The following is an 18,306-nucleotide window of genomic DNA, read 5'->3' as shown; positions in this document are numbered from 1 at the left end:
TCTGTCTCTCACTGTTCAAATAAACCTACCATTAAAATTATAGACTGATCATTTCTTTGTCAGTGGGCAAACGTACAAAATCAGCAGGGGATCAAATACTTTTTTCCCTCACTGTATATCGACATAACCTGAAAGGCCGCTCAGCAAGGAAGAAGCCACTGCTCCAAAACCGCCAGAAAAAAGCCAGACTACGGTTTGCAACTGCACATGGGGACAAAGATCATACTTTTTGGAGAAATGTCCTCTGGTCTGATGAAACAAAAATAGAACTGTTTGGCTGTAATGACCATCGTTATGTTTGGAGGAAAAAGGTGGTTGCTTGCAAGCCGAAGAACACCATCCCAACCGTGAAGCACGGGGGTGGCAGCATCATGCTGTGGGGGTGATTTGCTGCAGGAGGGACTGGTGCACTTCACAAAATAGATGGCATCATGAGGAAGGAAAATTATGTGGATATATTGAAGCAACATCTCAAGACATCAGTCAGGAAGTTAAAGCTTGGTCGCAAATGGGTCTTCCAAATGGACAATGACCCCAAGCATACTTCCAAAGTTGTGGCAAAATGGCTTAAGGACAACAAAGTCAAGGTATTGGAGTGGCCATCACAAAGGCCTGACCTCAATCCTATAAAAAATGTGTGGGCAGAACTGAAAAAGCGTGTGCGAGCAAGGTGGCCTACAAACCTGACTCAGTTACACCAGCTCTGTCAGGAGGAATGTGCCAAAATTCACCCAATTTATTGTGGGAAGCTTGTGGAACCCGAAACGTTTGACCGAAGTTAAACAATTTAAAGCCAATGCTACCAAATACTAATTGAGTGTATGTAAACTTCTGACCCACTGGGAATGTGATGAAAGAAATAAAAGCTGAAATAAATCATTTTCTCTACTATTATTCTGACATTTCACATTCTTAAAATAAAGTGGTGATCCTAACTGACCTAAGACAGGGAATTTTTACTAGGATTAAATGTCAGGAATTGTGAAAAACTGAGTTTAAATGTATTTGGCTAAGGTGTATGTAAACTTCCGACTTCAACTGTAACTGCAATGATCGCTATACTATTTATAAGACATCATCTGAAAGTGGAAATAAAATGCCTAGTATAGCAGGAGAAAAACTATTTAATGAACTTGTTTATAATACATTTTAATATATTTCCCTAAATCCTATAACATTTGATGATCATATCAGGAATAACTTATTTTCAATATATGACATCCTACTACCCCCCCCTTACCCCAACCCCCCCAAAAAAAAACATCGTAAAGTGGTTATCCCACTGGCTATAAGGTGAATGCACCAATTTGTAAGTCGCTCTGGATAAGAGCGTCTGCTAAATGACGTAAATGTAAATGTAATTGAAATCTGTATTATACAAAATATAATAGAGAGAAATAAACTTGCATGTCATCTAAAACCAGCCATCTAAAACCTCTTTCCTCCTCCCTTTAAACTAACAATAATAAACCGTTGGTTTGGTTTGACGACCATACGGCTCTGCTTTAATTGCATCCATGTGTTTAAGCAGCTGGTTCAGCCGTTGAGTCTCATGGCTTCTGCTGGACAGAAGGTCGGTACCGTTCCCAGAAATCAGTCATCGGAACGCATTGATATACCACAGTGCCCTGGGAGCAGTTGAACTGGAGTCAACTTGCCATATAACTTATTTGAACTACAACTGGCAAATGCATGTGTATCTTTTAATATATTGGCCAGCTTTCCTTGAAAAATGAAGGGACATGTTTTAATCATTTACTATTTTAATTTTACATTTCAATATATTTTGAGCCCAACATTTATTATAATCAGAACATGGAATTGATATTTCCTAGATGTTAGAAAATATATATCATAAAGACTTTGCAATGGTTATAGCAGGTTATAAACTATTAGCCTCAAATCAAATTGTATTGTCACATGCGCCGAATACAACAGGTGTAGACTTGTAAACAATGCAGAGTTAAAAGGTACGAAAAATTAACAAAAAAGGAAATAGTGACAATAGAATAAAAATAACGAGACTATATACAAGGAGTCCCAGTACCAAGTCAATGTGCAGGGGTACGAGGTAGTAGAGGTAATATGTAAAAGTGGATAGATAATAAACAGAGTAGCAGCCGCGTATGTGAAGAGTGTGAAAGTGTGTCTGTGTGTGTGTGTGGCATCAATATGCATGTGTGTGTGTGTGTGTTTTGTGTGCGTGAGTGTATGTAGTGTGTGTTGGAGTGTCAGTGTAGTATGTGTGAGTGTGTGGGTATAGTCCAGTGAGTGTGCATAGAGCCGGTGCAACAGAGTCAGTGCAAGTAGTCAGGGTAGCCATTTGATTAACTGTTCAGCAGTTTTATGGCTTGTGGGTAGAAGCTGTTCAGGATCCTTTTGGTCCCAGATTTGGCACTCTGGTATCGCTTGCCGTGCGATAGCAGAGAGAACTGTATGACTTGGGTGGCTGGAGTCTTTTACAATTTTTAGGGCCTTCCTCTGACAGCACCTGGTATAGAGGTCCTGGATTGTAAGCAGTTGCTATACCAAGCGGTGCTGCAGCCAGTAAAGATGCTCTCAATGGTGCAGCTGTATACCTTTTTGAGGATCTGAGGGTCCATGCCAAATCTTTTCAGCCTCCTGAGGGGGGAAGAGGTGTTGTCGTGCCCTCTTCACAACTGTCTTGGTGTGTTTGGACCATGATAGGTCCTCGCAATTACTTGACTGATTGAGGTAGCGAACCATTCATGTAAGCTCGCGAGATCAGGCAGCAAGGCTAATAAACTAGAGGCCTAGTATGTGTAATAACATTTGATGGACTGTGTGATGGTAGGTTTCGTTGAGCCATGAGACGGCAGCAGTAGACATGGGGCTCCCACAGAGACAGAGGACTCTAAGGCCCAAAAGCCAGTTTTAGCATGGGCAGCGCCATTGATGACTTTCACAAATATGAGGTAGTCAACTGGGTGGGACTTCCTATGGGTTAAGGAATGATCACATAATTTCATCCAGGTCATCAGGAGGGATTGGCCAATGAATTATACTTGTGAGAAAACATGCCATAACTGCAGGTGGCAATAAATCTCCAACCTTGGCTTTATACCTGTTCAAACAACACACTATAGGTGGCAGTATGCAACCTTTCAGTTTGTTTACTAACTCTGAAGTAGTAGAAGAAGAAAATGTACTACTTCAAAATGGAGATGCCTCAATGGCGCTGCCCATGCTCTCACAGTCGCCAAATGGGACAAATACAATGATGCATCCTCTAACTATCTCTATGGCGACTCCTGCACACAACAGGTGCAGTTGGATACAATAATTAGGCTACTTTGTCAGAAGCAGCCTAGCCAACAGAAAGTAATCACTATCATGTTGTCCGTTTACTTCATTCAATCTAAGGTAATGTGACAAATTGAAAGATTTAAACTAAGAAAAATATATACTTTTTTACATTTCAACAAGTCTGCATGAGAAAGCCAGATGCTGTGAAGAAGAATTGGCAGCGTAGGCCTATTAAAGAATAGCTCACCATTCCAACAAGCTTCGGTTTTAAAATGTGGAAGGACAATTGAACTAACCTCTATAAAGGAATAGAGAATATGGGACTACGGTGTCATATTTTAATCATTAAAGTTTGTGAAATACCAACAGGTCTTTGTTTTTGTCGTGCACTGTTGAATCGGTGCCATTGGGCGACGGCGTCAATGGCATCACCCGCGTATCAGCTCAAACCACGTGTGTATTCATTCCGCCTATTCTGTTGCAAAACGTTTCTTAAACGGAAGCAAACTGAACGAAATGGGACCTAGCTGAATTTGTCCAATAGAAACTCTCGTTTTGCTCTGTTTGCTTCCGTTTGGTTCTTAAACAGTACACCGTTTCTGTAATGAATACACCCAATGGTTCACTTCGCTGTTGCGCCAGAACATTAGGGATCCTCAATATTTTACAGCTGAATCTCCGAAGTGATGGAGGAAACGAAAGTGTGAGGCTGTCAGTCACAGACGTAGCCTACGCTCCAATGCCAGGTATTTATCGCAGTGGTTTTGTCATTATCAGACGAAAGATAGGACATTTTTTATACCTATTTAAGTAGTTTCCATAAACAATTGCTTATTGTTTTAGACCTTTTTGATATCAGAATTGATGACTATCCCTACAATCTGGCAAGCATGGAGAGATGCACAAAAGTTTGATACAATAATTAACAGAACATGAAAGCACTGCTCTAAAACGCGCCAGTTATAGGCACACTAGGCTGTTGTCTTTGAATAATGAAATAACTGTTGGATCAATCAGACGAAAGGAACGTAGTACTATAGCCGACGTTATAAGTCTGTTTGTCAGAGGCGGTTCATCCGTATTGTAGTTCCGGGTTTTACTGGGTAGCTCCGGTGCCGAGAGCGTCACAACACCACACTGACAAACATTCCCTAGCAATCAAATAACTGGCTTCGTTTGAAGAAATACATGATTTATGCATTTTAGTTGAAACCGGGGGAATGGAAGGGAGGATCGCGGTGGCAGCGGCAGTACTACTGTCAGAGAGAGAGATTCAACATCAGTCTATGGCAGAGGATGATCCTAACGGGAATGAGCACGGTTCGGCTGCCCGCAGCACGGCGCCTCGTTGGGGACCGCAGCACGCCGGGGCCCGACAACTTGCAACACTGTACTCTCCTGGTAAGACAATGAGTTGGGGAGAATACTTTTTTAATTAATAAAAGACACTAAACCTCAGATTAGGGCTGTCACCTAACCACGCTGCTGATAATTCGCCAAAGCTGTAATAGGCTGTGTATATAGAGAGGATGATAAAAACACCTGTCATTGTTCAGATGAAGTATAGCAAACAATTTATATTAAATAGACAAGTAGTAGATAGCTCTAACAATGGGAATACATGGCCTCAAAGATGACAGGCAGGCGTTAGGAGGCGAGATCAGTTGGGACCATTCTAGCCAATGAGAGGGCAGATACCGCAGATAAAGTAGTTATTTTTTTTAATTGCCGAAATGCCATGTGGTCCACTTATATCAGTGCATTTGTAACAACCTAACCATTACGAAACTTCTATTCGATCAAGTAAGCCTCACGTTTTAAATTAGCAATTAATTTTTTTTTTTTTTCTGTTCCAAAATCCCAACATCCTTTTAACCTGGCACAGATCACAAGGAATATGGACCTAGCCTCAAAATACCGTGTGTGTTTATGCCGTAATACACATCTATAACTAAATATATCTCATATTTGAATTCTGTCATAGGCTTGTTTATTCTATACAGACTTTAGAGCTGTAAAATGCATGTCACTGATTTTGTGCTTTTCCAGAAGTGGGGCTTAGAGGAGAGCACTCTGTCTTGTTTCTGCACACTATGGACAGTTGAGATCAGTTGGACAGTGCAGGGATCAGTACGAACATGAAAGCCTAAAAACGTAGGGGAGCTTTACTGAGAAAATAAAACTATAGTCCAGCTCTATGCTTGTCCTGGACTGTGATTCCTTGTGTTTAGGGAGTTTTTACATCTATTGAAACAGTGTGTCAGACATATGCTGCTGCTACTGGCACATGTTGTTAATTACTGTACTGTATACTTGTGTGTAGAGGGATGGAGGGGAGAGTGCATGGTTAATGTAGTAATGTATGTTCTTGGTAATGGGGGATTGGAGAGGGCCTTGCGTTTTCTTTCGGCCAGATGTGAAACTGGTTCTCACACCAGTTTATAACTAATCTGTTACTCTGCTTAGTATAATAATACTAATAATAATACTACATGGGACTTATATAGCACTTTTCAAGGACCCAAAGTCCCTTTACAATCATAAACAACAAAACAGGAGTCAAAACATCAGACTAAACAAAACATAAATAAAGATAGGGGTGGGCTCAAAGAAGGGAAAGAGTGTGATGTATCAGTGTATGGGGAAGGTAGAGTTGGGATTTGGATACAAACCTGGTTTAGGGTAAGGGGCAGGATTGGGGTTAGGATAGTAGTGTGAGGCCTCCCGATTGGCGCAGTGGTCTAAGGCTCTGCATCGCAGTGCTAGCTGTGCCACTAGAGATCCTGGCTCTGTCGCAGCTGGCCGTGACCGGGAGACCCATGGGGCGGCGCACAATTGGCCCACCGTCGTCCAGGTTAGGGGAGGGTTTGGCCGGCAGGGGTATTCTTGTCCCATCGCGCACTAGTGACTCCTGTGGCGGGCTGACACATTGGTGCGGCTGGCTTCCGGGTTAAGCGGGGATTGTGTCAAGAAGCAGTGCGGCTCGGCTGGGTTGTGTTTCGGAGGACGCACGGCTCTCGACCTTCGCCTCTCCCGAGTCCGTACGGGGGTTGCAGCAATGGGACAAGACTGTAACTACCAAATGGATACCATGAAATTGGGGTGAAAAATTTGTAAAATAAATAAAAAACAACAAAAAGGATAGGAGTGTGAGAGGGAAGTGGACAGCTATTAGCGTGTGATATTAGACCACACATTGGCCTGGAAGTAACACACAACCAAATCTCAGGACCCTACATCATCACAACTGTTCACAAGAACACCCATTCCATTACATGAACTCCTCTAATGGTATCTAAGAGGTTGCTTACTGTATCTGTCTGTAGAGTTAATGGACTGACAGGTCTCATCGTTGACAGATGTTACTGTTACAGCACAGTGACAAAAGGGACATGATCTTGTAAAACCAGAGTTGCATGTTTGAGTCTTTGAGTCTCTGATTATGGATAACTATTCTAAGAGGATTCCCCATACATTTGGGGTCCTAGTTTATCCAAGTCACTAAATGGCTGGGGGTTTAGTGGGCCATATGGGCAATTCCATGGTAACGGAATTACACTGAGGCTCAGATTTTTCATTTGAAAATGTATACCAAACAAAAAACATTGACTTCAAAGTTTAACAAACCATAGAACTCTATGCACAAGGACTGAGGGAGATTTTACCATCATTCTGTTACCAAACTTTACATCTACAGTTTTTCCAGTTTTTTTAAATTGTGTAAATTGTTCAAAGTAGTCATTGTATGGTTTCTTAAACTTTGTAATCAATGGTTATTGTTTGGCATACATTTTAAAGTGAAAAATTAAATCGAGTCTCATTGTAATTCCGTTACGGGGAATTGCCAATATACAGTGGTCCAGAGAGACACAAAGTGAGAGAGAGTCTGGGACAGCAGTAGTAGGAGAAGAGGTATGCCAGGGATTCATGGTCCATGGCAGCAGCCGTGTTGAGGAGTGGTTGGAATGAGAGGGCTGTGTTTGTGGACATGTTGAGGCTTAGCGGCAGGACTGGATTGATGAGGCTTTGGTCTGCTCAATGGAGGCTAAGGCTCATTACAGTAACCCCAGGACAGGCAAACAGCTGGACGTATCTCTCTGCCATATGTCTGTGTGTCATGCACGGCTGACTGCTCTTTGCGCTTTTTATCCCACTTTACGGATTTAACTGGAAGTAAACAGGATTTCCGCCTGCTTTCTGTTTTCCTGATTACTTTTACCAGCCATCTTGGTCTGGTCTCAAAGCCACTGGTTTCGTGTGTGTCCTCACATTACTCTTCAATATCTACTTTCCTTGGCTGTAAGCGATCTAGACTGTGGTTGTAATCTTTCTCCCCACTTGTCCACATCTCAGGCCTGTTCCTGTGACTCTTATTCAACAGCTTCCATTTATAGATAGAACGGTGTGGTTACCATCAGAGAGGCAGCCACAGTGTTTTGCCGCTTCTGTTGTTTTTAGCTTCAGTGTTCATAGTGTACATACTGTATGTGGATTGTGTAAATTCTGTGTTTATATCCAATATTTTGCCTGTATACTCTATTGTCTGTGTATTCTGTTTATTGTGGCAGCACCATTTCACTGAGTCAAATTCCTGTACATGCAAATAAAGGCGATTCTGATTGTGAGCAACTTTACAGTGCCTTCGGAAAGTATTTAGACCCCTTGACTTTTTCCACATTTTGTTACGTTACAGCCTTATTCTAAAATAGATTAAATAAATTGAAAATCTCAAATGACAAAGCGAAAACGTATGTAAACTTATGTAAATAAATACCTTATTTACATAAGTATTCAGACCCTTTGCTATGAGACTCGAAATTGAGCTCAGGTGCATCCTGTTTCCATTGATCATCCTTAAGATGTTTCTACAACTTGATTGTCCACCTGTCCACCTGTGGTAAATTCAATTGTTTGGACATGATATGGAAAGGCACCCACTCGTCTATATAAGGTCCCACAGTTGACAGTGCAGGTCAGAGCAAAAACCAAGCCATGAGGTCGAAGGAATTGTCCGTAGAGCTCCGAGACATGATTTTGTCGAGGCACAGATCTGGGGAAGGGTACCAAAACATTTCTGCAGCATTGAAGGTCCCCAAGAACACAGTGGCCTCCATCATTCTTAAATGGAAGAAGTTTGGAACCACCAAGACTCTTCCTATAGCTGGACGCCCGGCCAAACTGAGCAATCGGGGGAGAAGGGCCTTGGTCAGGGAGGTGACCAAGAACCCGATGGTCACTCTGACAGTGCTCTAGAGTTCCTCTGTGGAGATGGGAGAACCTTCCAGAAGGACAACCATCTCTGCAGCACTCCACCAATCAGGCCTTTATGGTAGAGTGGCCAGACGGAAGCCACTCCTCAGTAAAAGGCACATGACAACCCGCTTGGAGTTTGCCAAAAGGCACCTAAAGACTCTCAGACCATGAGAAACAAGATTCTCTGGTCTGATGAAACCAAGATTGAACTCTTTGGCTTGAATGCCCAGCGTCACGTCTGGAGGAAACCTGGAACTATCCCTACGGTGAAGGATGGTGGTGGCAGCATCATGCTGTGGGGATGTTTTTCAGCGGCAGGGACTGGGAGACTAGTCAGGATCGAGACAAAGATGAACGGAGCAAAGTACAGAGAGATTCTTGATGAAAACCTGCTCCAGACCGCTCAGGACCTCAGACTGGGGCGAAGGTTCACGTTCCAACAGGACAACGACCCTAAGCACACAGCCAAGACAACGCAGGAGTAGCTTTGGGACAAGTCTCTGAATGTCCTTGAGTGGCCCAGCCAGAGCCCGGACTTGAACCCGATCGAACATCTCTGGAGAGACCTGGAAATAGCTGTGCAGCAATGCTCCCCATCCAACTTGACAGAGCTTGAGAGGATCTGCAGAAAAGAATAGGAGAAACTCCCCAAATACAGGTGTGCCAAGCTTGTAGCGTCATACCCAAAAATACTCTATCCTGTAATCACTGCCAAAGGTGCTTCAACTAATTACTGAGTAAAGGGTCTGAATACTTATGTAAATGTGATATTTCAGTTTTTTTATTTTTATAAATTAGCAAAGATTTCTAAAAAGTACATCAGGAGACGTGGAGGAGGCCGTAGGGGGGCAACAACCCAGCAGCAGGACCGCTACCTCCGCCTTTGTGCAAGGAGGAGCAGGAGGAGCACTGCCAGAGCCCTGCAAAATGACCTCCAGCAGGCCACAAATGTGCATGTGTCTGCTCAAACGGTCAGAAACAGACTCCATGAGGGTGGTATGAGGGCCCGACGTCCACAGGTGGGGGTTGTGCTTACAGCCCAACACCGTGCAGGACGTTTGGCATTTGCCATAGAACACCAAGATTGGCAAATTTGCCACTGGCGCCCTGTGCTCTTCACAGATGAAAGCAGGTTCACACTGAGCACATGTGACAGACGTGACAGAGTCTGGAGACGCCGTGGAGAACGTTCTGCTGCCTGCAACATCCTCCAGCATGACCGGTTTGGCGGTGGGTCAGTCATGGTGTGGGGTGGCATTTCTTTGGGGGCCGCACAGCCCTCCATGTGCTCGCCAGAGGTAGCCTGACTGCCATTAGGTACCGAGATGAGATCCTCAGACCCCTTGTGAGACCATATGCTGGTGCGGTTGGCCCTGGGTTCCTCCTAATGCAAGACAATGCTAGACCTCATGTGGCTGGAGTGTGTCAGCAGTTCCTGCAAGAGGAAGGCATTGATGCTATGGACCGCCCGTTCCCCAGACCTGAATCCAATTGAGCACATCTGGGACATCATGTCTCGCTCCATCCACCAACGCCACGTTGCACCACAGACTGTCCAGGAGTTGGCGGATGCTTTAGTCCAGGTCTGGGAGGAGATCCCTCAGGAGACCATCCGCCACCTCATCAGGAGCATGCCCAGGCGTTGTAGGGAGGTCATACAGGCACGTGGAGGCCACACACACACTACTGAGCCTCATTTTGACTTGTTTTAAGGACATTACATCAAAGTTGGATCAGCCTGTAGTGTGGTTTTCCACTTTAATTTTGAGTGTGACTCCAAATCCAGACCTCCATGGGTTGATACATTTGATTTCCATTGATAATTTTTGTGTGATTTTGTTGTCAGCACATTCAACTATGTAAAGAAAAAAGTATTTAATAAGATTATTTCATTCATTCAGATCTAGGATGTGTTATTTTAGTGTTCCCTTTATTTTTTTGAGCAGTGTATGTCTAGTGAGATCTATCTCTTTACATTTAAGTTTTAATGTCACATGCACAATTACAGTGTAATGCCTTTCTTGCAAACTCAAAACCCAACAATGCAATAATCAATAACAATATAATACGAGAAATAATAAATATGAAGAACACAGTAAGTAAGGAAGCATACTATATACAGGGTCCGTTCCAATACCATATTTACAATGTGCAGGGATACTGGAGTGATGGAAGTAGATATGTATAGGGGTAAGGTGACTAGGCATCAGGATATAAGATAAACAGAGTAGCAGCAGTGTGTATGTGAGTGGTTGTGCTTGTGTGTAGAGTCAGTATAAATGTACAGTTAAAGTCGTAAGTTTACATACACTTAGGTTGGAGTCATTCAAACTCGTTTTTCAACCACTCCACAAATTTCTTGTTAACAAACTATAGTTTTGGCAAGTCGGTTAGGACATCTACTTTGTGCATGACACAAGTAATTTTTCCAACAATTGTTTACAGACAAATTATTTCACTTATAATTCACTGTATCACAATTCCAGTGGGTCAGAAGTTTACATACACTAAGTTGACGGTGCCTTTAAACAGCTTGGAAAATTCCAGAAAATAATGTAATGGCTTTAGAAGATTCTGATAGGCTAATTGACATCATTTGAGTCAATTGGAGGTGTACCTGTGGATGTATTTCAAAGCCTACCTTCAAACTCAGTGCCTCTTTGCTTGACATCATGGGAAAATCAAAAGAAATCAGAAAAATAATTGTAGACCTCCACAAGTCTGGTTCATCCTTGGGATCAATTTCCAAATGCCATCTGTACAAACAATAGTACGCAAGTATGAACACCATGGGACCACGCAGCCGTTATACGGCTCAGGAAGGAGACGCGTTCTGTCTCCTAAAGATGAACGTACTTTGGTGCGAAAAGTGTAAATCAATCCCAGAACAACAGCAAAGGACCTTGTGAAGATGCTGGAGGAAACAGGTACAAAAGTATATATATCCACAGTAAGACGAGTGCTATAGAAGAAGCCACTGCTCCAAAACCGCCATAAAAAAGCTTGGTTGCAAATGGGTCTTTCAAATGGACAATGACCCCAAGCATACTTCCAAAGTTGTGGTAAAATGGCTTAAGGACAACAAAGTCAAGGTATTGGAGTGGCCATCACAAAGCCCTGACCTCAATCCTATAGAACATTTGTGGGCAGAACTGAAAAAGTGTGTGTGAGCAAGGAGGCCTACAAACCTGACTTAGTTACACTAGCTCTGTCAGGAGGAATGGGCCAAAATTCACCCAACTTGTGGAAGGATAACCCGAAACGTTTGACCCAAGTTAAACAAGTTAAAGGCAATGCTACCAAATACTTATTGAGTTTATGTAAACTTCTGACCAACTGGGAATGTGATGAAAGAAATAAAAGCTCTCTCTACCTAAGACAGGGAATTTTTACTAGGATTAAATGTCAGGAATTGTGAAAAACTGAGTTTAAATGTATTTGGCTAAGGTGTATGTAAACTTCCGACTTCAAATGTATGTGCATATTATGTGTGAGTGAGCAGATGATGGAGTACGTGTGTAGGGCCCTGTGAATGTGCAAAAATAGGTCAATGAGGATACAAGGTTAACTCAGATAGATAGTCTGTGTAACTATTTTATCTATTTATCTTATTGCTTGGGGATAGTAGCTGGTCGAGCCTGTTGGTGCCATACTTGATGCACCGGTCCCACTTGCCGTGTGGAAGCAGAGAGAATAGTCTATGGCTTGGGTGGTTTGAAGTCTTTAACAATTTTCGGGCCTTCCTACCACACCACCTGATATAGATGTCCTGGATGGCAGGGAGCTCGGCCCCAGTGATGTACTGGGCTGTCCGTACCACCCTCTGAAGCGCCATGCGATCGAGAGCGGTACTATTGCCATACCAGGCAGTGGTGCAGCCAGTCAAAATGTTCTCAATGGTACAGCTGTATAACTTTTTGAGGATTTGAGGGCCCATGCCAAACATTTTCAACCTCCTGAGGGGGAAGAGGTGCTGTCGCGCCTTCTTCACGACTGTACGCGTGTGTTTGGACCATTTAAAGTCTTTAGTGATTTGGACACAGAGGAACTTGAAGCTCTCGACCTGCTCTACTGTGGCCCCGTCGATGTGGATGGGGGCGTGCTCATCCCCCAGTTTCCTGTAGTCCACGATCAGCTCCTTGGTCTTACTGACGTTGAGGGAGAGGTTGTTGTTCTTGCACCACACTGCCAGGTCACTGACCTCCTCCCTTTAGGCTGACTCATTGTTGCCTTTGAGCAGGTCTACCACCGTTGTGTCGTCAGCAAACTTGATGATGGGGTTGGAGTCGTGCGTGGCCACACAGTCATTGGTGAACAGGGAGTACAGGAGGGGACTAAGCACACACCCCTGTGGAGCCCCTGTGTTGGGTCAGCGTGGCAGAGGTCATGTTGCCTACCCTCACCACCTGGGGTCGGCCCGTCAGGAAGTCCAGGATCCAGTTGCAGAGGGAGGTGTTCAGATCCAGAGTCCTAAGCTTGGTGATGAGCTTGTAGGGGACAATGGTGTTGAACGCTGAGCTGTAGTCAATGAACAGCATTCTCACATGGGTATTCCTCTTTTCTAGGTGGGTGAGGGCAGTGTGGAGAGAAATTGAGATTGCGTCATCTATGGATCTGTTGGGGCGGTATGCAAATGGAGTGGGTCTAGGGTGTCTGGGATGGTGGCGTTGATGTGTGCCATAACCAGCCTCTCCAAGCACTTCATGATTACATAAGTGAGTGCTACAGGCCGGTAGTCATTGTGGCATGACGCCTTAGAGTTCTTGGGGACAGGAATGATGGTGGTCATCTTAAAACGTGGGAATTACAGACAGGGACAAGGAGAAGTTGAAAATTACTGTGAGTCTGCCTGCCAGCTGTTCTGCGCATGCTCTGAGAATGCTCCTTGGAATACCATTGGGTCCCGCGGCCTTGCGGGTGTTGACCTGATTTAAATACCTTTTTCACATCGCCCTCGGAGAGCGAGATCACCCAATCCTCTGGGTCGGTGACTGCGCTCACACCCGGCACAATGTTGTTGTCAAAGCGTGCATAAAATGTATTGAGTTCGTCTGGTAGAGAGGCATCGTTGGGCAGATCACGGTTGGGTCTTCCTTTGTATACCATTAGCCTTGGATGTGGTGTGGCCAAAGCTATACAGGAGCTTTTCATCCAAACCATATTGCACATAGTGTTGTACACTTGATTAATGCAATGATTCAATTTGGCTAACCGAGCAAACATTCTGTCAACTGGTATTAAAGTAATTAAGGTAATTATTGCAGGGATGTGGTGTGGGAGAGCAGCTGTCTTTACACTGTACCACTGTGGGGGGTATGTGATGTAGATGTATCCCATACTACCTCCGGAGGTAGTGTGGGAGACATTTCGGAAAGAGATATTTAAGCAATAAGGCCCAAGGGGGTGTGGTATATGGCCAATATACCACGGCTAAGGGCTGTTCTTAAGCACGACGCAACGCGGAGTGCCTGGATACAGCCCTTAGCCGTGGTATATTGTCCATATTCCACAAACACCTGAGGTGCCTTATTGCTATTATAAACTGGTTACCAACATCATTAGAGCATTAAAAGTAAATGTTTTGTCATGCAAATCAGCATTCAGGGCTCGAACCACCCAGTTTATAATTGAATCTAGATCCATCTCTTTACATTACACAAGTATCTCTCCTGGACCTAGTTTGGGTTGTCAAAAGTAGTGTAGTGTAAAGAGGCCCAGATAGGAGGCTGCTCTGCAGTTACACAATGGATTGGGTCAGGTTCACATGATTAAGACTTAGGACTGAGCTATTGGTCGTTCTGTGATTTACTAACACAGCCACTCTCTCATGAGTGGTTATTACCATGGTTTTATTGAGTCATCCACCCACGTAGGTTATGTACACTGAGTGTACAAAACATTAAGAACACCTTCCTAATATTGAGTTGCCCCCCCCCCCTTTTCCCTCAGAACAGCCTCAATTCGTTGGGGCATGGACTCTACAGGGTGTAGAAAGCGTTCCACAGGGATGCTGGCCTGTGTTGACTCCAATGCTTCCCAAAGTTGTGTCAAGTTGGCTGGATGTCATTTGGGTGGTGGACTTCTTGATACACGCAGGAAACTGTTGAGTGTGAAAAACCCAGCAGTGTTGCAGTTCTTGACACTCAAACTGGTGCCCTGTTCAAAGGCACTTAAATATTTTGTCTTTCCCATTCACCCTCTGAATGGCACACATACACAATCCATGTCTCAATTGTCTGAAGGCTTACAAATCCTTCTTTAACCTCTCCTCCCCTTCATCTACACTGATTGAAGTGGATTTAACAAGTGACATCAATAAGGGATCATAGCTTTCACCTGGCTACACCTGGTCAGTCTATGCCATAGAAAGAGCAGATGTTCTTAATGTTTTTACACTCAGTGTATACTTATTTAGCTCACTTATCCACTGCATATTGTATTTGCATATTTGAATGTCAGACACTCAATACATTGATCTTCAGACAAAAGTATTGTTAGTGTAGTACCTATTCTTATCTCTTACATGTTTTAGTGTAACATACAGTTAGAAGATCAGTTTGTTAGATAGACCACATTGGGCCTCTTTACATTAAACTACTTTGACGACACAAACTAGGTCCAGGAGAGATCCTTGTGTAGTGTAAAGAGATGGATCTAGATTCAGATCTCTCTTTTAAGTAAACGTGATGGCCTCTGGTTCTGTGTCCTATCTATCATTTAGCTATAATTTAACTGACCTTCTGTAAAGGTGAGTAAATGTTATATCAGCTTACTGTCCTTCAGATAATAATAAAATAAATAAATAATATGCCATTTAGCAGACGCTTTTATCCAAAGCGACTTACAGTCATGTGTGCATACATTATTGTGTATGCTTCAGGGCAGCTTGTCCACATGCAGTTGGCATGCAGTTGGCCTCTGGACTTTGGAGGAAGATCCGCCGGCCCGAGCCAGTGAAGAAAAGTACACCTCAGTCTTATTTTCACTTTGGAACTAGGCATCATCAGTCAGTTGTATGTCAGTGTGTTCCACAGTATTTCTACAGGACCTTTGTTACCAAAACAACATCAGAAATGTATCTTATCAAGGATTTACGAAGGTGGCCTGAGGTGACTTGGATTTCATAAAGATAAAATACAAGAGTTCTTGCTACAGCAGTGAAGACCTCTGTTTGTGAAGCACATACACACTTATTTTGACCTCTTTTAAAATACTCTGACTTAAACCCTGTAGACAGCTGTGAGCCAGATACAAAGAGAGGAAGAGTAGTATAAAGCTGTGGAGTGTGTTATCAAGTGTCTCTCCACAAGTTGGCATCAGGCATTGGGTTTGTGTTGCAGCTCAGGAGTCAGAACTCTCAGGCTGCTCTACAGCATTACACCTGACACTGCCTGCCCACGTCAGTCTGACTGAACCCAACCCCATGCCAACCTGACACACAGAACCTTACACTAGCCCTACCCAGCCCAGCAATACAGAACCTTACAAATAATATCTTTATTAATCCCACAGCACCCCTCCTTGACCCCTCGCCCCAACTAAAAACAAACACTCTCACTTGACACTAGCGCTGACTTTGCTTATAACTACTTTATTGAGGAAAATGTACTTACAATGACTGAGATATGTGGTTGTCCCACCTAGCTATCTTAAGATGAATGCACTAACTGTAAGTCGCTCTGGATAAGAGCATCTGTTAAATGACTAAAATGTCAAATGTAAATGTACGCTCAAACCAGCCAGCCCAGCAACACAGAACCTTACACCGCCCCAGCCCAGCAACAGAGCAGAGCCCACTAGCCCAGTACTGCCCCCTGTCTGCCAGCAGTGTTTCTTCACACCCAAAGCTCCTCCCTCCACCTCAGTCACCTCCATTAGAGAAGTGAACCTGCTGTACTCTGGCAGAGGGCTGAATCATTGAAGCCCCTCACTAGACCCCCTCTGCCAGGCTCACCCCACCCCAGGGGTCGAAAGCCGGCTCTGGACTCCTGGCCCCAGGGTCACGGGGTCGCGGCTTCAAGACCAGGCTGAGAGCGGAGCTCAGTGCGCTGGCCTCGACTCACCTGTGCTCTGTGTCTGACCCGGGTCGACTTGGGCCTCTGGACCGCCCCAGGTAGTGAGCAGAATACAGGAGACGTGCATTAAACAAGCGCAAGCCATTTGTTAGACGCTGTGTGTGCTACTGTAAACCTGACTGCATTACACGCCTTCCTGCATGTGCGCTGCAGAGAGAGAGAGAGAGAGAGAGCGAGGCAGGCAGGTAGGCTACCTGCCATTGCCCCTGCTGAGCTCTTCAATTATACACCCCCCAGGGCAGCTAAATACATTAGGCTGGATGCACAGTTTCAAACACACACGTTCTGCCCAAGTAGATTAGGACAAAGCCTGTGATTAATATTTGATAGAACTCTCCTTCTGTATCTTCTGGTGACTTTGCTATAGTGAGGATGTAGGCAGTGGGAAACTGGTCTAATTACTGTTATTAAACTGAATATTTTCCTCCCAAGGAGTTAGTCAATCAGTGTAGAGCTGAACTTGGAAATGGGTTGGGGGAACATTTACATTTTTAAAGCTCAGTCTACTCAGATACACTACATGGCCAAAGGTATGTGGACACTGCTCGTCGAACATCTCATTCCAAAATCATGGGCATTAATATGGAGTTGGTCCCCCCTTTGGTGCTATAACAGCCTCCACTCTTCGGGAAGGCTTTCCACTAGATGTTGGAAAATTGCTGCGGGGACTTGATTCCACTGCTCTAGAGTCCAATGGCGGCGAGCTTTACACCACTCCATCCGAAGCTTGGCATTGTGCATGTTGATCTTAGGCTTGTGTGCGGCTTCTCGGCCATGAAAACACATTTCATGAAGCTCCCGACTAACAGTTCTTGTGCTGACGTTGCTTTCAGAGGCAGTTTGGAACTCGGTAGTGAGTGATGCAACCGAGGACAGACGATTTTTCGCGCTACACGCTTCAGCACTAGGCAGTCCCGTTCTGTGAGCTTGTGTGGCCTACCACTGCGGCTGAGCTGTTGTTGCTCCTAGATGTTTCCACTTCACAATAACAGCACTTACAGTTGACTGGGGCAGCTCTAGCAGGGCAGAAATTTTATGAACTGACTTGTTGGAAAGGTGGCATCCTATGACGGTGCCACGTTGAAAGTCACTGAGCTCTTCAGTACGGGCCATTCTACTGCCAGTGTTTGTCTATGGAGATTGCATGGCTGTGCTCGATTTTATACACCTGTCAGCAACGGGTGTGGCTGAAATAGCAGAATCCACTGATTTGAAGGGGTGTCCACATACTTTAGTATACCTCATAGATTTATTGTTAATGTCAATGCAGACTTAAAGTGGAAATGACAGCATTTTAGCAACATAAAATAGTTTAAGAATATGTTCATATACACCCCCAGGAATAACATCCTGACAAGCGAGCACTTAGATATGGTCATTTTCACGTTTTCATCAATCAGGTCCTAACCTGTTAGGGGTTGATTGACACCGTGTGATACACTGGTCCTAACCTGTTAGGGGTTGATTGACACCGCGGCAGTGTGTGATACACTGGTCCTGACCTGTTAGGGGTTGATTGACACCGCGGCAGTGTGTGATACACTGGTCCTGACCTGGAATTAAGTATACTAAGGCATTTGTGAACATTCTATAACAATATAGAGTGGAAAAGCGGCCGTGCATTTGGACAATTAATAGACACTGCAGTAAATAAAACCTATTAAAAAGTATCCTTCAGGACCAGAGTCTACGCAGACCGGTGCACCATAGC

At 44.1% G+C, this 18,306-nt stretch overlaps 1 protein-coding gene across 2 annotated transcripts in view; it reads left to right on the top strand.

Moving 5' to 3' along the window:
• The first annotated feature begins 3,898 nt into the window (after window positions 1–3,898).
• The window catches only part of si:ch211-212o1.2 (uncharacterized protein LOC492735 homolog), a 44,770-nt gene continuing 30,362 nt past the window's right edge, over window positions 3,899–18,306 (top strand). Inside the window, exons 1-2 of one of the 2 annotated variants that reach the window (XM_041837327.2) lie at window positions 3,899–4,013; window positions 4,474–4,668. In XM_041837327.2, coding sequence (XP_041693261.1) covers window positions 4,007–4,013; window positions 4,474–4,668 — 202 coding nt within the window. In that variant the 5' untranslated portion in view covers window positions 3,899–4,006. Of the gene's footprint in view, window positions 4,014–4,200; window positions 4,669–18,306 lie in introns of those variants that run through there. The other variant, XM_041837328.2, reaches the window with a different exon arrangement.

Source organism: Coregonus clupeaformis, chromosome 19, assembly GCF_020615455.1.
Source record: "Coregonus clupeaformis isolate EN_2021a chromosome 19, ASM2061545v1, whole genome shotgun sequence".
NCBI classification, from domain to species: Eukaryota; Metazoa; Chordata; class Actinopteri; order Salmoniformes; family Salmonidae; genus Coregonus; species Coregonus clupeaformis.
The sequence above is the reverse complement of the archived record's forward strand: the minus strand, read 5'-3'. Positions and strand labels throughout refer to the sequence as shown.